Source organism: Mercurialis annua, linkage group LG1-X, assembly GCF_937616625.2.
Source record: "Mercurialis annua linkage group LG1-X, ddMerAnnu1.2, whole genome shotgun sequence".
Lineage (NCBI taxonomy): Eukaryota > Viridiplantae > Streptophyta > Magnoliopsida > Malpighiales > Euphorbiaceae > Mercurialis > Mercurialis annua.
In genome coordinates, this window is record NC_065570.1 from 13,948,756 (window position 1) to 13,974,010 (window position 25,255).

Below are 25,255 nucleotides of genomic sequence, written 5' to 3' on the forward strand. Positions count from 1 at the left end.
ATTTGTACCTCAAATTTGAATGAGCTAGCATGCCGGAGCAGGAACAAGAGATTCATCCGGTATACTGAGCATGCTGCCTCCATGTATCCTTTATTTGCTTCATTTTTGTTGTTGTTGCTGCTCCACAACCTTATATTGTTAGAGGCATTTTCACAAACAGCTAGAGTGCAAGAATAAAATAAATGAATCTAATTGAAAATAAAAAAGCATAAGAGTCTATGAAACATAGGTACACAGACCTCATAAATTACTACAAACTAGGCAAAAATGGATGATCAAGCATATCCAGAGTTTCCTTCTCCACTTCAGCTCTGTGCAATTTATTCCTTATAACAAGTACTTTATCAACAACTTTCATCGCATAAAAACACTGACCCATACCTATTATTGGGTTTCTTATGTGGCACAGATACACTCATAACTCTCGATTTCCTTCTCTTTAATTCAATCACCGGAGCAGCGGCTTCTGCGATTTCTCCTGCGTCACCGGCATTGCTTCCAACCTCACATTCTTTCTCTAGACCACCAATTTCATCAATCGGAACCTGAATTTCGCCGTTAATATCTTCAGAAACCTTCTCTTGAACAGCAAGAATAGGATTAAAATCTTTTTACCGGTAGTATTACTATTATTTTCGTTAACATTAAAATCCAGCAGCAAAGTGTGGTGATTGTTGATGGAGAATTGGAGAAAAGAAAAATCGTATTTTTCAATAAAAACATCAAATAAAAACATAAATAAAGAAAAAAGATGGAGAATGATGTATATTTGCAAAAAGATAAGCGTGTCCGTATGAAGGAGAATATTTTGGCTTTTGATATTGTTGAGCCTAATTTCCACTTAAGCGAATGTGTACTTGGATGGCCCATGAAGTGGGTAAAAAGTCCTTAAAGCCTCCTTTTTAGGAGTTATTATTGTAATTTCTGTTATCTAATTCTCACAAACATTATGTACTTTTATTTACCGAAATTATTAAAATTGCTATTTTGCCAAAAAAAAATTAAAATAATTTAAAACTTTGATTATAGAAATAATTTTTTTATTATTCTTATCGTAAGAAGATAGTACCAAACGTGCCCTAAGCGAATTTTAAATTTACAATGTCTTGGTATTTTTGAAGTAAGATACCTTGCTGCTAAGAGCTAATTAAAGAAAGGTTCCAATTCTTTATATACGTTGCTTCATGCTTACTTTACTTTGTACGCTACAAACCCTATTTTAAAACCATGGAAGGAGCGTACCACATTCAAATGGCTAATGTGTTTGGTGTGCCCGTTGTCTTACAATGTAGTACTAGATTAGCGATTCCGACAATAAAACGAGCTTCCCATGAACCTCTTTTCGTGAAAAAATCACGCGTTTCTAAATTAGAAAGCAGATTTCTCTCAAAACATAGACTACTAGTAGAACCATCCAATTGCGATAATAACGCTAAAATCTCAACGCAGCCGGAGGACGAAGAGTATCCAGCCCTAGAAACGGTTCTGGAGCTTCACAGTGCAATCAACAACCAAAATATTGATCAAGTCTCCAGCATAATTGGCGACGAATGCCGATGTGTCTGTAATTTCTTCTCGTTTTTCCAATCGTTTCAAGGAAAGCAGGTAATGTATCGGTTTAAAACGAGTGGTCTTATTGGTTTAAAATGCGGAATCACTGAGGGGTTGCATTGTTTTGTTGCAGCAAGTGTTGGATTTTCTCAACTATGTAATGGAAATGTTGGGAGATAACATTGAGTTTGTAGTGAAACCTACATTGCATGATGGGATGAATGTTGGTGTTTCTTGGAGACTACGTTTGTTCTCTCCCCTTCACTACAATTTATTGTTTAAATATGAAATTTATTAATGCTTTTCTAGTAAGAATAAAATGTCACACAAGAATTTTTTATTTTTAAACTTTTTTTTTCTTTTGATTTATATATTTATTTATTTATTTTGCTTCATTTCCTTTTGCAGAATGGTGCAAGACCCATATGCCTTTAGGAAAAGGATTCAGTTTCTACATTTGCCAAATATACCAGGGCAAGGTAACGATAAGGTAATGTTTAAGTTTTTTTTTTAGCAGAAATAGTTTCATCTATAGATTAGAAATCGACTATAAGGGTCTCATAACACGGACTAGAAAGTTATAATAGATAAGGCTATTTGATAACTTAATGTGTTAGCCAATTAAAAAATATCACAACTCTAAATCTAAATATAAATCTAGCTAATGACATAAAATTTATAACCCTAATGATTACAACAAATAATTCTTAGATCTACAACAATGGTTAGGAGTAAACATCGAGTTGTGAAATTTAAAATTATAAATTGATTTTACAAACGGAAGCACAAAAAAATCCACATTTTACCGGCACCATTCGTTCTGGTCGATTTCACAAAAAAATCCATATATTACCTGCACCACTTGTTCTGGTCGACTTCTAAACAAAGAACGACCGAACAATTTGAGCGAACGAAAAACATTGAATTATAAATTTTAAGATTTCATATTGAAATAAAAAAAAAACTTTGTAAAGCTTCCTATTTTGAAAAAGAAGTAACTCATTTAGGGTGAATAAACCTATATGGGTAGTGGCGGAGCCATAAATTTTTTATAAGATACGTAAAATTATACTAAAAATTTATTAGATGAGAAAAATTGAAAAAATATAAATCTTAAGGTCAGTGATATAAATTTTAAGACATACAAGCTACACTATTAAATTGTAAAAGAAACTATGAAGAGAAAAAAATAAAAGATGAAGTATGATTAAAAAAAAATTATTCACTTGTGATAGAGTTGAGAAATTTAGAGAGGTAAAATGACTAAAACCCACCTTCCATAGAAGTGGTGCGGCACTGGTTTGAAGGCAAAGGAGAAATAGTAGGCTAAGCAAGGAGAGAGGGCAAATAAGAGAATTAAAAAAATATGAATATAAAAATCAAATAAGTTAAAATTTACATTTATATCTCACAATTCAAAATAAAGCCGAATTTGAATTTTTCATCAAGTTTACACAAGGTTGATTTTGAGTTGTCATCGAGTCGAGTATAACTCGAATATTTAAAAAAAAGTCAAAAAGAAATTGCACATTAAAACTTGTGGATTAAAAATATAAATCTTATAAAAATTAAGCTATACTGTATAATTTCTTGGAGTATGAATTAGTTGATTTGTAATGTTTCAGGAATGTAGAGATGTTCATGGAGCCTCTTCTTCATATAGGGCCTTTAAGAATGGTATGCAACTGAAACCCAATTGTTTAACCAACAGTTTGAGGATCCTTTTAGAAGAGAGTTTATAAGTAATACCCAAAATATAATTATTTGTATTTTCTAGGCATTAGATATAAAAAAATCTTTTAATTTTTTTCAAAAATACAGATCAGTTTTTGAATGTTTTTTTGTATAGAAAACCGTAGTTTTAAATTGAACAAAAAAAACATTTCGTCTAAGACTTTGACTGACTGTCGTTAAGGTGCTTACGCGGCACTAGAAAAAAGATTCAAAAATATCTTCAATTTTTAAAATAATTACCAATTTTTTATTTATAAATTTTGTATATCATCTCACCTCTTCTTACTAATTAACTCTAATTAACTTTTTAATTAAAATATATTAAAAATTAAACCACCATTCCCGGAACAAACAACCGCCGGCACACTGGATTAATTTGTCTTCTTTTTCAATTAAAAAAAAAAGTCATTACCGACTGAAATAACAGCCATTCCACAACTGCATTTCCATTGCAATCTTCTTCAAATTCAATCCAATTCATTCCACAACACAACCCAAAAAAAAAAAAATGGAGCAAAACCTGTTGAACAACTCACCAATCTCCACACCCATTAAATCATTCCATCACAAAACCACAAAAGATCCATCTAAAATCAGATGGAAACAGTCTCCAAATCACCATCTTTAACTACTCAAATTGAAACCCCTCCAAAATCTATGGGACCCTTTACAGGAATAGACCCGAGAATAGACCTTCATCTGTTCTCAGAGTTCTTACCTGAGAATATTCTCAGGTGAGAACAATCCACTTTTTTTTAGGGTTAATGTCATAAAAATTCACCAACTTTACATGTTTGCTCATTTTAATCACGCAGTTTAAATTTTCTCATTTTCATGCACGAACTATTATTTTTTCTCAAATTCATAAACGGTGCTGATTTGTCACGGCTTTATTGGTGTAATTTATTGAGGTGGAGGTCATTTTACACCTATGAATAAATGCCAACTCAGCACCGTGCATGAATTTGAGAAAAAATGGTAGTTCGTGCATGAAAATGAAAAAATTTAAACTGCGTAATTAAAATGAAAAAACGTGTAAAGTTCGTGATTTTTTTTTACATTAACTTTTTTTTTAATTGAAAAAGGAAAAAAATTAATCTGTCGTCTGTTCCGAAAAGGTAATGTAATGTTGGTTTATTTTTAATTGATTTTAATAAAAAAAAATTAGTGTTATTTAGGAAGAAGGTGAAATAATATAAAAAAATTATAATTATTAGATAATGGTTTCAGAGTAGGGATTACTAAACAAAAATAATAAAGTATGGAGGCCTCGAGATGTGTTTAGCTAAAAAAAACAAAAAAAAAATGGAAGAAAAATTTATAAAAAAAGTTGATTAAATTTGTCTTGAACAAAGAATGATTAATTTTAAAAATTACAAGAAAACTCGTTGATGAAATGGTTTAGAGATGAATAAAAAGAAAATAACATCCAATATATAATTTCTTGATAATTTTATCAATATATACAAGGTTAAAAGTCTTGCTATACACCAAGTCAATAGCCGTCAGGCGACTCTAATTCATCCTGCACTTATCTGCTTCATTTTTTTTGCAGAAAATAATTGGATACCTTATGAACGCATCGGAGAAGATAAACTCCTTGTTTAAACTAACTCCAAATAACATGAAGCAAGCCGTACTTCTTATGAGCATTATTCTGCTGTTTATGAAGCCCGGGCTGTATTAAACAATCCTCTTACCCACAAGTGCCTCTCGTACTGCGCTGTCGAAACATCAATCAGCTTTACATTTCACCAAAAAAATAGTCATTTCCAGATTCAACAATGGTTATTCAAATAATAAAAACAATGATAAATATAGCTAAAGTAAAACGGCAAGACTCTTTATGCCTCTCTTTTTTTGCATACATTCGCAAGTCTCCGCATACAGTCCATAGATTTCAACTGTGTGCTTCCATTGACATAATAGCTAACAAGAAAATTAGCAACAGCCTATATATGCAACTGAAAACACATGAGCACAAATTTTACAATTCCACTGCTACTACCTACAAACAAGGGTTAGCCATTGTTAAGTTCAGATGGCAATAAAATTAGCAAGACGTCCTACATCCACGGCAATGGCATATAACTACATGCTCCCTGCCATTGCCCCATGCTACATTTTCATCCTGATCATTACAAACTAAAGTAAATCATCGTGTCATCTAGCCACATTAATTCACATTGACAAAAATAAAGGAACAGAAAAGGCGCCACAAAAAAATTAAGCTTCTTCATTATCTGTTCTACCATCAGAAGTGCATTGGTGGCAAAACATCCCATTGCACCTGCAAGAGAGAACAAATACTAAATCCCTCCCTTCACTTATAACACATTGTATCCTAACCAAAATTCATCAACTGTGTGTGTATGTAAATATGTAATGCAGATGTCTCTCTCAACAGGTGTGTGTGTGTGTGTGTGTGAATGTGTGGGCATCTGCCCCTAAGATAATAATTCGAAGAATGAAGAACAGCACCCGGTGCCTTCCAATTCAATATGAACCAAAAAATTCAGTAGGTATACAAACAGAAAAGGCGGTAATTAGATAGACAAAAAGGAATACATTGCACGAACATTCATCATATCAAGTTTACAAGCTCTAAATCATAGTTATTAAAGGCGTTAGGCGACCCGAGGCGACGAGGGTCCCAAAGCCTGAGGCGCAAGGCGTGAGGCGAAAGCCTTTTGGAAATAAGGAGACCAACTAATATAAATATATATATATATATATATATTTTTTAAAAGTTCAAATATAAATTTTATTTTCTGGACTTAAAAATATTTTTAATTTACATTTAAAAGGCTAAATTGACCTTTTTTGTTAAAAAGAAGAGTCATTTGAAAACTTAACCATTATTGATGTTAAAAACAACCCATTTATTATAGACTAAAGCCTTTAAATGTATAATATTGGTCTTGGGCTGGCTAAAGGAGGCCCAATAAGACATTAAGGAACCTCTATTCTCTTTCCCTAGCCTATTCCAACTTCCCAAACCCTAGACATAGCAGCGCCGCACTTCTTCTTCTTCTTCCTTCATTCTCTTTTTCATCTGTTTTTTTTTTCTTGAAGTGTCTGGGTAACAGAGGTCACAGAGGCGCGCGCCTCTGGCCTCTCGCCTGAGGCGATTGAGGCGCGCGCCTTTGTGACATCGCCCGCCTTTGGGCAGTTGAGGCGGCTCGGCCATCGCCTGAGTCGCCTCTCGCCTGAGGCGCGCCTGATAACTATGCTCTAAATGGTGGAGTATTTTAAAACAACACACTCATATGTGCAATGCGACCTATTCCATTCAATTACAGACCCTGTCAACAGCCATAAAATGAGGTACTTCCATCACTACTTAAACACAACAATATAGTTAACAAGATAGGGGTTTAATGCTGGAAGAGAAAAATAAAAGGAAAATGAGGAAAGAAGAACATAGAAAAACAGCAACTCTCTGTTCTACGGATCTCCAACTGCAGACAGGAAGAATGTCCATCTCGTAGATTTATAATAACATCAAATACCTAGTAAACCTCAAAATATTTTAAAAAGGGGCATTTAAAATTGTAAGCCAACCTTATTTTACTTGTTTTCTGTGAAGTATCATACATAGTCATTCGTGTCTTAATTTCCTTAACTTTTTCCATTCTCTCTTCTCTACTTCCAGAACGACACTAGAGAAAACAAACTCCAAAGTAACTTTACTGATCTTCTCTCTTTCATGGAGTGTTATAAGACTTCAACCCTACTAAAAACCTGATTTAACACTCAGCCTGGCTGCAAGACCATTAGAGCAGGTTCAAGTTAGATTTTAAGAGTGACTGAGTGAATACCCGGAAGCAAGGTAAGACAGGGCCACTCAGATTAACTTCACTTGGGTTCGGCTCCTAGTGTAACTATGGGAATGATAAAATCAACTTTGACTTTTCTGATTTTCTCTTGCCTCAAGTTAAGCAAATTAAACAGAAAATTTATCTTTTTCTTAAAACTAATAAAAATATTTGCAGGAATGCCATTTTAAGTTATAGTACCATAAGAATTGTGCAGTAACTAGAAAACATCTTAAACAACTCAATTTCCATTTTATGAAAAAGAAAGGTAACAATTCATACAGAACGAAACACTTGCATGAATGCAGATATATGTATGAACAGTTGCAAGGAGATAATTGTCATACTAACCACTCATCATCGCCAAACATCATGACCGCTTGAACAAATGATGAAGTGCTAACATCTCTTCTACCCCCACTGCAGATATGCTTTCACATCCAAGAAGCTCGTGGAGCTTTGAATCACACAATATCACCATTGAGTTTAGTGGATCCTGAAAGCACACAAACACAGCCATAACCATTTGATAAAGCATTTCTCGAAACAGCTGAAGGGTTATGATCTAATAAATAAATCCTTGAAGGAATTGAAGAAAGAAAAACCCGGCAATAGGAGCTGGTAAAAATATCAAGTACAATAAAGAAACAAGAAAAATCTAACAATAGGATTGACTCAAAACATTATATACTGCTAAATACATAGTTATTGAAGGAAAAATGCGTTCTGAGGCGCTCAAGCTCCTAGGGCCCAAGATGCAAGGAGCGAGGTAAGGCGCCTGTCTTTTAGAAAAAAGGCGCCAAAAAAAATAAAATACAATAAAATATATAAAAAGTATCATGATACTAATTTAAAATATTTTAATTTTTTAAAAATACCTATTAATAAAACACATGAGGGTAGCTTTATTGGTTAACTACTATAAAGAAATTATATTTTATTGCTAAAGATATAAAATTACAGCAACTATAACAATCAAATAACAGAAATTAAAATTCAATAAATTAAAAGCAAACCGAATAATTAAAATTATCAAAATAGGAAAAACAGAGGAGAAAAAAATAATAAAGTTAAAAAAAAAAAAAAACTACGTAATAAAGAGAGAAAAAAATAAGAACATATATCAATTTGATGAAAAAGATGAAGAGATGTTGTCTTTTTTGTTCAATTGATAGATTGTTTGTTGTTGCATTTTTCAATTTGGTTTTGCTGTAGGTTGAATTGAAATAATAGAGTGTGGGTGGGTGTATCATAAGGAAAATAAATTATAGTTTCATTTAAAATTGAAGAAGGGGATAAAAATACTCCTGCCGGCAGAAAATAAAAACAAAATAGTGTTTCACTTGATCAGCTCCTCCCCTGAAGGCGGAGGCGCACGACTCATTGAAGTCGCCCGACTCTGGGGCGTTGAGGCCCCATGGCCATCACCTTAGGCATGCCTTCACAATTGTGGCTAAATATGCTCCATAATTAAGCAAACAAGCTGAAGAACAATATCAGTATATAAAGACATATGGATCCAGTACCCACCTCTAATCTGTTAAGTTTGATGTACTCCCAAACACGCCTAGATGCCTCTAACTGGGTCATCTCCCTTTCTCCAGTCTCCAAAAATTTTGCAAGTGGTTCGGAAATCACTTTTACTGATGGAGTAGGTTCAGTATTAGGATTTGCCGATTCGACATCCAACTTAACTCGTTTAGCTTGTGAAGATTCCTCTGCAGACATTTACAAGAAAAACAAAAAATAATTAATTAGCTTGCAGTCCAACAACATACTTCATATATAGGCTTCACTGCAGTTAAGACATCATCTTTCATACACTACCACATCACATACTTGTAGGTTCAAGTGTGATAATATGTTTAGATAGCAGCTTATTCATCTTGAACATGTCAGTACAGTCTGTCTCAAAAACTATTCGCAATGCGTCGTCACAAATTATCTTTCTCTTGTTGCTTGGATCTTGAAGGTTGTTTTTCCTTATGTATTGCCATAACTGCTTCACAATCTGTTTCGGACAAAGAAGTATGAAGATATTAAAACCAAACTAAATAAGGAACCTGACATTATAATCGTCATTGAGTCAGTTACTACACAACATACCTCAGTCCTCGGCAAGGCTGGCTCACCCACAACAGCTTGAAGTTCAGGAGAAACGCCACAAACTTTGTTCAACCCACCTGGGCCACCTCTTCTTTTGGCTGTAACAGGAGCACTGCAATCAAACAAAATGAAGTGGTCAGACTCAAAAGTTGACTATCATACAACCTTAAACCACATCCTCAGCAGTCTCAAAAAATTGCTAATCAAATTGAAACATAGCAGGCCTCATGTTTAGAACCCTTGGTTTTTAAAATTAAAGCAAAAATTACACTTCAAAGATACACACTGCAAGTTGCAGCTTCGTATTGAACTTAGTTGAAGCTGAATTTCATATAAAAAAACAAATCTCAACTTTTGTTTTTATCTGTGAAAGGGAAATAACCAAATGGACAAAAAATAAAAGCAACAGTCAACTTCCAAATTTCAAAAAAAATAAGAATTTGCTACTTTAATATAAAATCACTTGCATATAAAAACTATAGATAATTTTCCCTAAAAACGACAAAAAGAAATTGAGAACCAATTCGTTTTTTTCGGTGTGTGAATTCATAAAAGAACAAACCATAAATCTAAATAAAACCCAGAAATGAAATAAAAAAAATAGAACCCTAACTTTTGCAATTTAAAGCTCACAACGTCCAATTAAGACTCCAAACCCTGAAATTGGACCCAACAGAACCCTAAATTATTAAACACGTTACCTTTCCTTGGGCGATTCAGATGGTACAGGCCTCGCATTTTGAGAAACGACCTCGTTTTTCACAAGAGGCGGTGGCTGTTGTCTCTGCTGCTGCTGAAGCGGCACTTGTGGCTGGCGGAAGTTAAGGTCCTGAGAGAAGACGTGGTGGGGCTGGGAGTAGGGGAGAGGATGAAGGGCAAAATGGGGAGGAAAATGCTGAAAGTGAGGATGAGGATAATGGGGAGGATGGTGGAGGGCAAAATGGTCTTTCTGAGAAAGGTGAAGCTGCGGTTGTGGTGGTTGATGGGAAGCAGCGGCAGCGGCGGTGGCGGTGGTGGTGGTTGGGTGGGAGCGGAGGAGAAGGGTAATATGGTCACGAATAAAAGCGGATTTGTGGGAAAGGTTTAACCCTAATTTAGCTTCGAGGAGTTGGACGAAAGCGTCAAAGGAGGTGACGGAGTTTGGGGTTGATTGACGGAGAACACTCTCTACGCCTTTCGCTATTTCCTGGTCCGACACCATCGCTCTCTCTCTCTCTCTATCTCTCTTCACATATATTTTATTTTTATTATTTCAACACAAAATAGAAAATACAACAAAACTCAAACAAAAAAATACTAAAACCACTCTCTCTCTTTTTTTTTAAATAATTTTCAAATGACCTTTTTGTCCCCTACTGACTTTTTGCTCGAATTTCAAATGAGCAAAGACTTCAATGCCCTCTTCCTTAAAAGCAGGTGGTTTTAAAGGTGAATATGTTGTCATTTTTACGCATGGTGTCTCTTAGAAATTTAAAATTTTTAGTTACTCCAATTAAGAAAAATAATGAGAGCCGAATTATCATTGCTAAAAAGTCTATTTTCACAAATCGAGCAACTCAAGTCTAATCTGAACCGATATCTATCAAAATGTAAAATCAAAAGTTTAAAGTCCGGATATCATTTAATAAACCATTTTATCACTTTTGAAAGCATTGGAACTCAATTTGCAACTTAACACAATCAAACTAATTAAGGTATTGTAGTTTCTCGATAATGCCTATAAAGTGTTAGATAAAATTCTTAAACAGACGAACACTCACAAACTTGATAAATCAAGCCAAATCATGATTCAAACATGCTTCCTATTAAATATGAATATAATCATTGCCCAAGCATCTATAATCGCGACAAAAGTATGTTAAACAACAATAATAAATCATTGCATCAACATCAACACTTAGCCAAATTTTGGAATTTGAATCAACATATTCAAATCCAGCATGTAATATCAATCCACAACATATTACATCAATTTATAAAACATGAATAATCAGTTTATATCAATTTAATTCAGATTTCAAATCTAAATCCAACATCAAAATTAAATTTAACACAAATTGAATTTCAAAACCCTAGTTTTGCATTCCATGAATATAATCAATTATCAACACGTTATATTGAATTTCAACATACCAAATTAGTTTATAAACATATATTTATAGATTATAATTATTTCTATTCAATTATAACAATTTATTCCAAGTCTCAATTCAATTTACACAACTAAAAACCCTAGGATTCAGATTTGAACATGAAAACCCTACATTCAGTTTCTAGCATTCAAACCCTAGCATAATATTTAATTCAAACATGCATACTCAATTTCCTATCACATAATATCGGTTTATAATCATCCCAACCCAAATTTGATATCAAATCAAATCAATTTATACAAAAACTTTTATCATATATCTAATCGAAACTACACAAATTCTAGGTTTTAGATTTGAACAACATTAGATCGGTTTCTAAACATGTAATTTTGGTTTCTAAACGTGTGGTTTCAGTCAGTGTTTTAAAAACCGGACCGGACCGGCCGGTCGAACCGGTTGAACTGCGAACAGGCCAGTGGTCCGGTCTGAAACTGTAAAAAAACCGGATTTTTTAGTTGGACCGGATTGGACCGGTTGAACCGGATTGAACCGGACGTTGAACCGGATCGGACCGGTCTGAACCGGTAAAAAACCGGTTAAATAGAATTTTTTTAATTTTTTTTTAATTTATTAAACCGGTGGAACCGGTAACTAAACCAGTTCAACCGGTTGAACCGGTAACCGGTGGCCTCACCGGTTCGGCCACCAGTTCGGTTTTTAAAACACTGGTTTCAGTTTTATTAAAATCACATCCACAAAATGGAAAATCAAAAAATGACTTAATCAATTCACCAAGGTCCAAGAATAGATCCTTCGAGTTTGAATTGAATTTTCATGGAAGCGAATAAATCTCTAATTCAAATGCCTTTAATCATTAACCATACAGTCTAAATTTTTAATTTATTATATTTTAATATGAACTTTTTTGTAGTTCTTTGAAGAAATCAAGATAGAAATTGTACCTAAATCATCCCAGAGCAACGTTAAACCATTACTCTTTCTTTAATAAACTACATGATAACCTTCCATAGTTAGCTTCTTCCTTACACATTCCATTTTTTTTTCATATGTGTTTCTATCAAAAAATACTATATTAAAGAGGTTTAATCCCTGAACATTCAAACTAAAGATTTTCTTAATGAATGGTGGACCTAATTGACAGGTTCCACCGTGTGAGTAAGCTTCTTTTACTTCTCAAATGCATAATTATTTTGTAAAGAAAATGTCACTTATACTAAATTCACCAAAATAAAAATCAACAAATTTTATTATACTATCTTCTTCTTTAATTATCTTTTCTCCAAAATTTAATATATCCAATATTTGAATTGTTTCTCAAAATGGATGAGTCCTCCCACTAGACTTTTTAATTTCTTTTTATCTTCCGATTATGCTTAGCCCAATTTTTGGTCCAATATCATTTTTCGTCTTTATTTCATTTGAGCTATCAGCTTCTTGCTATTTGGATCAATTTTTTTATTTACATTCACTTCTACCAAATCCATAATTGATAAATTTATTTCATGTTTTTCCCAATTCGAATTTGGTAATTCGAGATTTTCATTATTTTATCTCTAGTTAAATTCGGAGTCAGATTATCATTTTCTTTATCACCTTATGAACATTTGTTAACTTCCATAACTCATCCAACCCCCTTATTCTATTTTATTATTGGCCGATAGGTTTGACTTCTATGATCATCCCCTCCTTTATCGTATACTCTACATTACTTTTGAAACACTTACTTTTACCTTTAACATGTTGCACTGGTCTTGCACTTATTAACTCATTATACTTATCAGTTTTAGCATCTTTTCCTCTATTTATTGGACATTTCATTAAAAGGTGTCCCAGAATGCACAACATAAATATGTAACCTTTCATAACGTAAAATTGTAATGACCATTGTTCCTTTAGATACAATATTCACCTTTAAACGATGCTTTAAAGGTTTTGTGATATGGATAATAGTACAAACTTTAAAATACTTGGCAATACTATCTTTAGAAGCCCTAGAATCCACCTCCTCCACAAAAACCTATCTATGAAACTACAGACTTCCTTGCCTTCTTCATACACACAGCAAAGGTAAGTTTTGGATATGAATCCAAAAAGCCATAGAATCAAATTTCATATATTTTCTTGAAATTTCCACTATCCCCCTCTAAGAACTCTTCTTTTTTCTTCAAGTGAATCAAAATGGAATACAAGGGTATTAACCCCTCACCATCTCTACCTCATAGGACTCTTTTGTTCTCCACATATAACTCACAGTTTGAATCAGACATCATATATTTACTTTCTTCATAGATAGCACCTTATCAATTAAATAATTGACCACTTTCTATTCTCCCTCCACTCGAGCTTCATGTCCAAGCTCACAAACTACTAGATATCCATCAACAAAGACTACTCATATTCCAAATATATTCATACTCTCTTCATTTGTAAATCAAAAGATAGAAATACAATATAAAAATAGTGTAAGAAACTATTATTTAAGTGTATATATTTTGTCCATCTTTATCATCTCGATCAATCAGATAATAATTGACATAAGAATGATGTATCCATTTTTGAAAGGACGCTTTCAATCTAAACAAAAAGTTTAGAAGAAAAAAAACTATTCTACGGTACCTAAATTTTTCCTTTGTATCTTTTTAAAATAATTTTTTTTAATATATATTTCAAAAGTCAATAATTATATGATATAGTATATCAAAAATTAGAGTTAAAAATTATTAGAGAAAATTACTATGATACCCCCCTGTATGTATATATATATATATATCATAATTAACAGTTTGATACCTTTTGTTTGAAAATACTACTCAATGCTCCTTCAGTTTTAATTTCGTTAACTATTAGGCCTTTTTTGTCAATTTAGGGTACCAGATCGTTACCAGGATTGAAAGTGAGGAACAAAATCGTTTGAAAGTGAGGTACAAACCATTTAACAAAGTTAAAAGTGGGGGACCAAAATTTTAACGAAATTAAAAGTGTGGCACCAAATCGTTTAAAAGTAAGTTTCGAAATTAACGAAGCGACCTAATAGTTAATAGATTTGAAAGTGAGGGATCATTAAGTAGAATTTTGAAATAAGTAATATTAAACTGTTAATTATAATATAACTGGAGGGACTGAGAGTAATTTGCTCAAATAATCTATATCTATCTATATTGATATAATTAAGAGGACCAACGAAGATTTCACATTTAATCTCACTAGATAGTACATTCTCATTAGTTCTCAATTTTTCCAAAATACATATTTTAAATATATTTTAATCATGATCTCTAACTTGATCGTTTAATCTATATACTAATTAATAGGTATATTAATCATATACAAACTCAAATAGAAACTAAGTCATAGTCACAATTATGAACCAATTACTATATGAGTACTTTATAGCCTCTTATGTTTTGAGATATTTCTATGTATATTATTTCGTCTTTTAACAAGTGGAGAAAAAGAAATTTTTGTGCAATTCTACACTACTATATGAATTTGTTGGAGTACAATCAAATTCATATTTTTCTTACTATAGTGTGAACTATTTAAGTTGTAGTTAATTTGTCTTCTACATCTAATTGTTTAATGAATGCTTAATGATTTATTCTTTTTATTTGGAATTCGATTTTCTTGATATATTGCTTTTAGCAACTGATTTTCTTCTTATTAAGTACTCCCTCCATTCCTTAATAATTGACATTTTGGGGTTTTTCACACATATTAAGGATGAAGCTAATAAATAACAAAGTTTCTAAAATACCCTTCATAAATTAACGTGTTAAGAAAAGATAAAAAGACAAAACTTTATCTTTCTTCGTCTTTTACATGGCATATCTCAGTTTTCTGCCATTATTCTTTTGGCAAAAGCTTCTCAATCTTTTACCATTATTTTTGTTTGGTCAATACTTTTAGCTTTAATTTGTTTGCTTTTCCGGATCCGACTCAACCCATTTTCCAGAATTTTGAAAATATTTCATCAGCAAACATTGTACTTTTCAAAATACTGTGTTATTTCTTTCCTCTAGTTAATTGATTGGGTTCAAATCAAAATCAAGACTTAAATGTCTTAGATTCGACTACAATGTCGATTTACTAAAGCTAATTGGTTATGTTATTTCTTAAATTGGCTATGTAATTGTTTTTGTATATAAATTAGGTTTAAGAGTACTGCCAATTACAAAATGAAAATGGCACTAAAGGAAGGAGTGGGGCTGAGAAGAGAAAAGGAAGAAGGGATCACTACTGCTGGTTATATTTAGATAAACTCACGCATTTGAGAATTATTTACTCTTGACACATGTTACAATAATAAGGTTAATTTGGGCCAAAAGGAGCTATAATTATCTAAACGTCATGTATATAGGATTTTTTTTGACAGTGTAAAACGTCAATTATTAAGGAATGGAGGGAGTAGTAAACACTCTATTTTCTTTTTCTAGTATTTTTCCCATTTAAAAGTATATGCATTTATAGAAGTCATTCTTTTCGAATTTTGGGGCAACTGTCGCGTTTACTATTCTAAGAGCATTTATGTCTTCAATGGATACCAAATATTTGTGTGTAAGTATTTAGATTTTTCCATATGTTACTAATTCTTTTATGAAGTTTCATGCATTTTTAACTTTACTTTTTGGTTTGATCAACAAAATAAAAACTTTCCTTGTTGGTTTCAGTTACCTTGGATGTCTCTTACACCTCATGTATTGACTCCCATTAATTAGTTGAACATTTAATGTCTGGTGCTATAATATCAGCAACAGATCAAGTCATTATTTTTATCAATTATCCTGATAAGTATAAGATAAAACACGCTTTCATTTTTGTTACTTTGCTATTTTATTTTTGGTGGACAAATTTCCTCTTTTCTGCATTTGCCAATCAAGCGATTACGATGTCCTTTTAAGTGATTATCAAAGCACTTTTATGATGAAAATAATAATAAAAGAGGTATTTGAAGACCTCATAGTAATACCAAAATATGGATTTGAAATTGTAAATATTAATTTGATTGAGGAAAATTTAGGCCTCACTTAATTGGGTGTAAGTTCACCAAGTAAGTCTAACTTTCCAGGAAATAATATTTTTTCTTACTTGGTTCATTTTTTTCATTCTATTTTTCGGGAAGTTGAGGGTTGACTTTTGTAGACACCTATTTTTCGGACAGGTAAAAAGTGATAAGAAACTGAAGCGTCCAATGATGATTTCTAGAGAAATCTGTCCGGGTTACGAGCTTTCGATTTGCTTGCTGGAATCTAAGTAGGCATAATTTGTGCACAACTGTAAACTTGGAGGACTAAAACGCAATTAGGCGTAAATAGCTCATAAAAATCCAAAGAGATTGTAATAATTGCAATGTCTTAGAAGTTTAAAACGCAATTAGGCGCAATTTGTTTTCTAGAAATTGGACTAATTGCAATGTCTTAGAAGTTTATGGGCCAATTTGCAAGTTTGATAGACTGAAATTGATCATAACCAAACCTATAGGACTTTAGTAGCCTTTTTTGACACTTTCGGGCACCAAAATAGACTTTTAGCACATTTTTACTTAGCTAGCAAGTTAAAATCCGAAAATTAAAATTAAAATCCTTATTAATTAATTAAAATCTAATCCTAAATACATATAGACTTATCACTTAACACTTCTTCAATCCCAAACCAAACTCTAATTAGGACAAACTTGTAAATACACATAAGCTAACCCTAAACCTAATTAACCTTATAAATACTACTGTTAGTCAGCTGAGTCAGGGGTCGGACCAGAAAGGTAAAAACCCTTGAGTAAAATTCAATCCCCACCCAAAAAATCCTAGCTTTGGCCGAACCCCCTAGCACAATACACACACAAAACACATCAACTCTAGTCTAGTAAACACTTAAGACGCTTCGATTCTCCAAGAACGCAGCCCTGCACAGACTCAAAGCCGGATTCCGTATGCACTTCGCCAGCAAGCGAGTCAAGGACTCAAATTGGTATTTGAGGACCCTCTATATCTCTGTATTGCTTTTTATGTATTTTTTTCATATTTGTTGAATATTTGTGAGTTAGGATACATGATTAGGTTATTTTCATTATATTGGCCATAATTTCCAAATTATGTGTTTTTATGATATTGCCATGAAAATTGATGAAAAAGCATGTTAATAGCTAGATTAATATGTTTATTATGTTTAAATCAAGAAACTCAGACACTATAATTGCTTAGAACGTATGTTTTGGTTAATTATAAGCTTATTTAACATAATATGTTTAATCAATAACTGTTTTAATTTGATAAATATGATGATGTAAATACTCCTTACATGTCGTATTGAGAATGTTTGATTTTTTTATGCCTTTCAAACTTTTTTTGCATGAAAATCGGGCAAAAAACGAGCTGAAGCGAGCTAAAACCGCTCAAAAACGAACACTGGAAACTGTTGCTTCTACTGCTGCCCGCAGTGCCTCTGCCGCCAATAAGACCGACGGCGCCGCCAAAACAACGTGGCAGCGCCGCCACCTTATTCTGCCGACGCCGACAGCTTAATCTCGCGCCATGTTCTTCATTCCCCAGCCGCCTAGATTCGCTTCTCAGATCTTCCAAACTTTGATCTAGACTTCCAAACGTGTTTTCGGGTTCATCTGGACTCCGAATTACGCTCAGTTTGATTCCAGAAATATTTTTTTAGTTGTAGGACTTGTTTGTAATAGTAAATGGGCTTAACCTAATTTTTTAGGGCCTAGAAGCCCACTATTGTAATCTTCCCAGCCAACCGGGCCCATTGAACCAGATTCGATCTGACCAGCAACTTCCAGACCAATTTTTGGGTTCAATCGAACCCTGAATCAACTCCGGTTTAAACCATTGGTTTTATATCGACGAGCTGGTCAACTTTTGTTTTTTGACCGAGAGCCAGATCCGACCGGACCTACGGTCAAATCGAGTCGAGTGTCAGGCACTCAAAGTCAACGAGGTTTAAAAATATTCCTAACCTTATACGTACATCCAGTTGTCCCTAAGCATGCATGCAATGTTTACCTCTTTCCAAAAGCATTTCAAATCAAATAATAACCGGTTAAAGGATTAATCACCTAAAATTGGCCCATTAATGCAATTCCAGCCCGTCACTTAAACATTGCAGGACAATACGAAAATGTAGTAAACAGTTGTATAGGTTTTTCAAGACTCACCTAATAAAATCAATCAATCTCACTTATACATCCGGTTTTATGCATGTAATCAATCCAAATCAGACAGATTTATGCTATTTGCTAGAAACCTCTAAAGTTAGATGTATGCTTAGGTGTATCTGCTACTTGCCTCAAATGCCCGTCTAGATCGAGTCATATGCGCGTCAAACGTGTTTACTGCTTTCATCCCTGTTTATTTACCAGCTTTCATATCTTGTGAACTGCATATACTGTTGAGATGAGATATAAAACGAATATGTCTAGTAAATAAAGCTAGTAATAGATAAGCCAAGTACAAGAGTCTCGAGGAGGTCCACGAACCCTAGTCTTTGGTCCCATGCATGATAGTCTTATCGGAGGGGAATAAGACTATCTAGTCGGTTAAAAGGCACTTCCTAGTTGAATTAGGTGGCGACTCCATTTTTCAAACCACTTCTAGATCGAGAAGTCATCCATATGCCTTGGGCGAGTGGCCCCCGAACCCCGCTCCGCTCACAACTTCCCTTTGACTAGGAAAATGACTTCCCTACCAAAATCTAGGTAAGTTCTACTTTCCTAATTAATTTAATTAGAATACAATTATATCTCTATATTTAATTAGCCAATTTAGTTATCGAGGGTAATATTATTTTTAAATTTAAATTAATTAAAAATAGAATGCAGCTTCCCGGGAAGTTATAAAGTGAACCAAGTAATAAAAGGATTGATATTTTCCATACTAACTTTCTCAGTAATTAACTTCCCGAGAAGTATATATTTCAAAAATTATAAATTTTTAAATCACGTGAGCCCTTAATCAAAAGGTCCGATTAACATGCATTATATTTATGAGAAATTCTTATGTAGACTCGGCCTACCACGTCATCCGTAGACTAACTTATCACATTATGACACGTCATTAAAATGATGGCAATCTTGTAAATTCGTTTTTTGCTTATTTACACCTTTGAATAGTAATATTACAAGATTGCCATCATTTTAATGATGTGTCATAATATGATAAGTTTGGTCTACGGATGACGTAGTAGACCGAGTCTACCTAAGAATTTCTCTATATTTGTATGATTTTTTAATATTTTATAATTAATGTCCATTCTAAACGTAATAATTCTTGAAACATGTGAGTATACTTGAATATATTTCACTAGATTTTTCGATTAGGTATTTGAAGTTTGAAATTGCTTTAAATATATTTTTTATTTTATTTCCAAAATAGTGATATACTTATTTTGCTTTTGGTTAAAATATTTCATATTTTATGAATAATGCTTTTAGTTAAAATGTTTCATATTATATTTTTTTGCAAAAAAATTATAAAAAACAAAACCAAATATTAAAAGAGAAAAGAGATAATAACAAGCTCAGCTAAACAATTTGCTAAAAGATACAAGAATGTCATTACAAAAAGAAAATTCTGGTATAAAAATATTTAAAAATATAATTTTAAAAACAATTCATTGGTAAATTTATTAGAATAGATTTTAATTTTATTTTATTAGAGTGGTTCACAAATATGAATTTTAGTTTTTAAGAATTATTTATATATTTTTAATAAAATTACGATTCAAATTATATATAAATTTGATTTTGCATAAATGCGTGGATTTACAATTAGAGTGAAATATGTCGCTAAAATTCATTTTACCGATTGATTTAGCGCGGATTTTGTTTTTCGACAACTTTAACGACAAATTTTTTGTCACAAATAATTTGAATCAGTAATCATTTAAGGTTATGATTACAGCCATTGTTGTTTGCATCCACCTGAAAAATCAAGGGGGTTGTCTAAGGTCCAGCGATGGACCCGTCCAACTCTAAAAGACAAAGAAAAAAAAAATTACCTCTAGAAAAATATATAGGTAAGTTATAAAGAAGATGTTACCGGTCTCATATATTTTTTAATAAAAAAGATGTGCAATTTCCACTTGCTTGACTTTCACTTGTTTTATTTTAATAACACACATATTTTTTATTTTTTATTATCATTCAAAAATTAATTAATTTTTTTAAATATTCAGTTGTTGAAATGAAAAAATTAAACATATATAAATTAAATTAAATAATACATGAGGTATAATAAATAAATTATAAATAAAAAATAAATTTTAAATTTTAAATTATAAAATATAATATTATTAAATTATAATTAAATTTTATTTTATTAAAATTTAATATAAATAAATTATAAAATACAATTTATAATTAAATATGTGTTTGTAGGTTACAATTTGTTTTACTCAATTTTATAATTAAAAAGAATTGGATAATCTACAGAATATTCCGGTGTAGATTTAACCATTTCTCCACACATGCAGCAGTTTGAATGGAGATTTCGTCCCTTTTAAAGGACGAATCCGGACCTTACGTCTTCACAAAAGTTGTAGGTATTCGAGTTACCTTTCCTGGGACGTTTGAATCAATGAAATCTGACATCGAGGGAACGAGGTATGACATAAATACACAATCGGAATTTATATAGATATCACACTGATATAAACATGCAGCAGCTTCAAGGCATCTTTCGTCCATGTTCCAGGTCGAATCCGGATTGGATGTCTGCATGAAAGTCGTAGGTATTTGAGTTACCTTTCTAGGGACATTTGAATCGATAAAATGCAATGTCGGGAAAACGATTTACGAATTAAATACTCTGACTGAGTACATGCAGATTTCATAAAGCTGCACACATGCAACAGCTTCAAGAGCACTTTCGTCCCTTTTTCAGGTTGAATCCGGACCGGACGCCTTCATAAACGTCTGAATCAGTTAAATCCGACGTTGGAAAAACGCGTTATGATAAAAATACTCAGGCTGGTTTTCAAAAATATACTTCTATCCCCTTTCTATCGCTGGAATAGCTACCGATTACTAAAAAATGAACTTCAAAATAATAAATTTCAATTAAATAAAATAATGTGGAAAAATCTGATGTGTGTTGAATTATTCGGATAAAATAGATTATTATAAATTAAGAAAAAGGAGGTATATTTAAATTCAAATTTATAATAATTGAACATATATATGTTAATTAAATAAATTATAAATAATAATAAACTATTTCTATAATGTTTAGTCAATGGGGACAAGAAGACAAAGTAAGCATATAAATTCCCCTCCCTATGGAGTTTTGAATGCAATTGGTGAGGCGTTATAAACATTTTATCACAAAAATATGTTATTTTGTGAGGAGTCATCATGCCTCTACACATGCAACAGCTTCAGGGGAAATTTCGTCCTTATTTGAGGATGAATTCAAAATTGACGTCTTCACTAAAAATGTAGGTATTCGAGTTAGCTTTCTAGAGCCATTCGAATCAGTTAAATCAGAGGTCGGGAAAAATAGTAATGACATAAATAGTCGGGATGATTTGAAGATGCTTTTACCTTTTTCAAAAAAAGATAGATATATATAGATATAGGCATGTGTAAAATTTCAATTTACGGGATAGTCTCATAAATACTGCATAGATTTGACCATGTCTCCACACATGCAGCAAATTAAAGGGAGATTTCTTCCCTTTTAGAGGATGAATCCGGACCGAACGTCTTCATGAAAGTTATAGGTATTCGAGTTACCTTTCCAGGGACATTTGAATCGATGAAATCCGACGTCGGGGGAACGAGTTATGACATAAATACACAATCTGAATATATATAGATTTCACACTGATATAAACATGCAGCAGCTTCAAGGCACCTTTTGTCCATGTTTCAGGTCGAATCCGGATTGGATTTTTGTATAAAAGTCGTAGGTATTCGAGTTACCTTTCCAGGGACATTTTAATCGATGAAATTCGACGTCGGAAAAACGATTTACGAATTAAATACTCGGACTGGGTACATGCAGATTTCATAAAGTTGCACACATGGAGCAGCTTCAGGGGCATATTCGTCCCTTTCCAGGTTGAATCCGGACTGGATATCTTCATGAACGTTGTAGGTATTCGAGTTACCTTTCCATGGACGTCTGAATAAGTTAAATCCAACGTCGAACAAGCGAGTTATGATAAAAAAATACTCGGATTGGTTTTCGAAAATATACTTCTATCCCCTTTCTATTGCTTGAATAGCTACCGATTACTAAAAAGTGAACTTCAAAATAATAGATTTCAGTTAAATAAAATAAGGTGGAGAAATCGGACGCGTGTTGAATTATTCGGATAAAATAGATTATTATAAATTAATAAAAAGGAGGTATATTTAAATTAAAATTTAAAATAATTGAACATAAATATTTTACTTAAATAAATTATAAATAATAAGAAACCATGTCCATAATGTTTAGTCAATGGGGATAAGAAGACAAATTAAACATATAAATCCCCCTCCGTATGGAGTTTTGAATGCAATTGGTGAGGAGTTATAAATATTTTTATCACAATATGTTATTTGGTTAGGATTCACCATACCTCTACACATGCAGCAGCTTCAAGGGAAATTTCTTCCTTATTTGACGATGAATCTGGAATTGACGTCTTCATAAAAAATATAGGTATTCGAGATAGCTTTTTAGGGCCGTTCGAATCAGTTAAATTGGAGGTCAGGAAAGAGTTATGACATAAATAGACAGGATGGTTTTGGAAGATGCTTCTATCTTTTTCAAAACAAGATCGCTTCTAACCTTTTCAAAAAATATATGGATATATACGGATATAGGCATGTGTAAAATTTCAATCTACAGGATAGTCCTATAGATAGTGCGTAGATTTGACCATGTCTCCACACATGCAGCAGATTGAAGGGAGATTTCGTCCCTTTTAGAGGACGAATTCGAACCGGACGTCATGAAAATCGTAGGTATTCGAGTTACCTTTCCAGGAAAGTTTGAATCGATGAAATTCGACGTCGGGGGAACGAGTTATGACATAAATACATAATCTGAATATATATAGATTTCACACTAATATGCACATGTAGCAGTTTCAAGACATCTTCTGTCCATAATCTAGGTCGAATCCGGATTAGATGTTCTCATGAAAGTCGTAGGTATTCGAGTTCTATGGACATTAAAATCGATGAAATCCAACGTCAGAAAAACGATTTACAAATTAAATACTCGGACTAGGTATATACAGATTTCATAGAGCTGAACACATGCAGCAACTTCAAGGGCACTTTCGTCTCTTTTCTAAGCTGAATTCGGAACGGACGTTTTCATGAAAGTTGTAGGTATTCGAGTTACCTTTCCATGGACGTCTGAATCAGTTAAATCTGACGTTGGAAAACGAGTTATGATAAAAGTATTCGGGTTGGTTTTCAAAAATATACTTCATCCCCTTTCTATCGCTTTAATAGCTACCGATTACTAAAAAGTGAACTTCAAAATAATAAATTCAGTTATTATCAAAAATAAAATAAAATAAATTTCAGTTAAATAAAATAACATGGAGAAATCGGACATGTGTTGAATTATTCGGATGAAATAGATTATTATATCTAAGAAGGAGCAGCGGAGTGTTCCTTCTCAGATGAGAAGGAGCAGTCTGTTATTTCTTTGGCGGCTGTGTGGTTGGTTGAATTTTTCATAAAAATTATATTTTTTTTATAATTTTAGTTTTTATAAATTATTGATAATTAATATAAATTTAAATAAAAAAATTATATTATGTAGTATGCGTGTTGAATTATTCGGATAAAATAGTTTATTGTTTAAGGCGAAGAGTAATTTAAATGATGAAATTATAAATTCATAAATTCATAAATAATGCATTTTAATTAAATAAAGAACAATTATGGATTAATTAAATATTCGTATATTTAAATGGTTAAAAATTTAATAAGATGGTTCACTTTAATTATCAATTGAAAAAAATAATAAATATTTAAATTAAAAAAATTTATAACTTAGTAATAATTACTTTATCTAAATTTTTGATATTTTAACATCTGTCTATTTTTTAAAAAAATATAGTAGTATAATTTTTTAATTTAAATAAATAAAAATATTTATTAATTAATATTTATATTTAAATAATTAAATCTACTCATATTAACTAATTATTAATTATATATGGGAGAGTGTAGGCATTCTCTTTATTTATGAGAGTGAAATTGCAACTATCAAAATATATAAATTATTTCTACTTTATCTAATTCAACATATAGTAAGTAATTTTTATCTTATTAGATCATCACAATATTTAGCTAATATTGCGCTGGATCGGTCCAACGCCGGACACTAGAGTGACCCAAAATCAAGTTGTTCCCCACAAGTATCCTTAAGACATATCTAGCATTAGCATCCAACAAAAATGGAACAATTCCATGACCGGCACATAACCATTTTCCAATGTTATCAAAATCAAACCGAATCGGCTGGTCCGACCGAGTTAATCGGGAATCGGACCCCTATCCGATCCGATTATATACAAAAGTTAACTTTTCTAAAAAATCGGACATAACCGAATTGAACCGGAAAAATTCGGTTTTTGATCGAAACCAGCCAGATCCGGTTTTCAAAAAATTACACTAAAAGTAACTTATTTTTGTCCAAAAAAATATTTATATGGTCCCTTTATACACATGTCTAGATCTCATGTATTTATTTTTTCTCTCCCTTACACACATTTTACTTTTTACTCACACTTTACTTTTTCCTCTCTCATACATATATATTTTTCTCGAATAATTATACAACGCAACGGTTGCGCCACGTCATTCATGCAACAAATCAATGAGGCGTCAGTCTTTTGCAAATGTTTAATGATAAAAAAATAAGCAATAAATAAAGATTTCCCATCGCAAATAAATATTGGCTTATTGTAAAAATG

At 32.3% G+C, this 25,255-nt stretch overlaps 2 protein-coding genes across 6 annotated transcripts; one reads left to right on the forward strand and one right to left on the reverse strand.

Moving 5' to 3' along the window:
- The first annotated feature begins 1,193 nt into the window (after positions 1–1,193).
- On the forward strand, positions 1,194–5,154 carry LOC126664068 (uncharacterized). The gene is made up of 5 exons (XM_050356470.2): positions 1,194–1,605; positions 1,685–1,796; positions 1,960–2,041; positions 3,177–3,228; positions 4,841–5,154. Exons 1-5 carry the CDS (start codon positions 1,228–1,230, stop codon positions 4,970–4,972), a joined length of 756 nt encoding a protein of 251 aa, XP_050212427.1. The 5' UTR covers positions 1,194–1,227; the 3' UTR covers positions 4,973–5,154.
- Positions 4,698–10,469, reverse strand: LOC126664013 (uncharacterized). 5 transcript variants are annotated; one of them, XM_050356466.2, is made up of 6 exons: positions 9,911–10,469; positions 9,210–9,321; positions 8,943–9,114; positions 8,634–8,821; positions 7,455–7,599; positions 4,698–5,003 (listed from the first exon to the last, which is right to left on the reverse strand). In XM_050356466.2, the coding sequence occupies exons 1-5, from the start codon at positions 10,408–10,410 to the stop codon at positions 7,474–7,476; spliced, it is 1,098 nt and encodes a 365-aa protein (XP_050212423.1). In that variant the 5' UTR covers positions 10,411–10,469; the 3' UTR covers positions 4,698–5,003; positions 7,455–7,473. The 5 variants fall into 5 exon arrangements, with proteins under 5 accessions (XP_050212423.1, XP_050212424.1, XP_050212422.1 ...); XM_050356467.2 differs by having other exon boundaries at positions 4,698–5,008; XM_050356465.2 differs by lacking the exon at positions 4,698–5,003 and adding an exon at positions 5,216–5,575.
- Between the last annotated feature and the right edge of the window lie 14,786 nt (positions 10,470–25,255).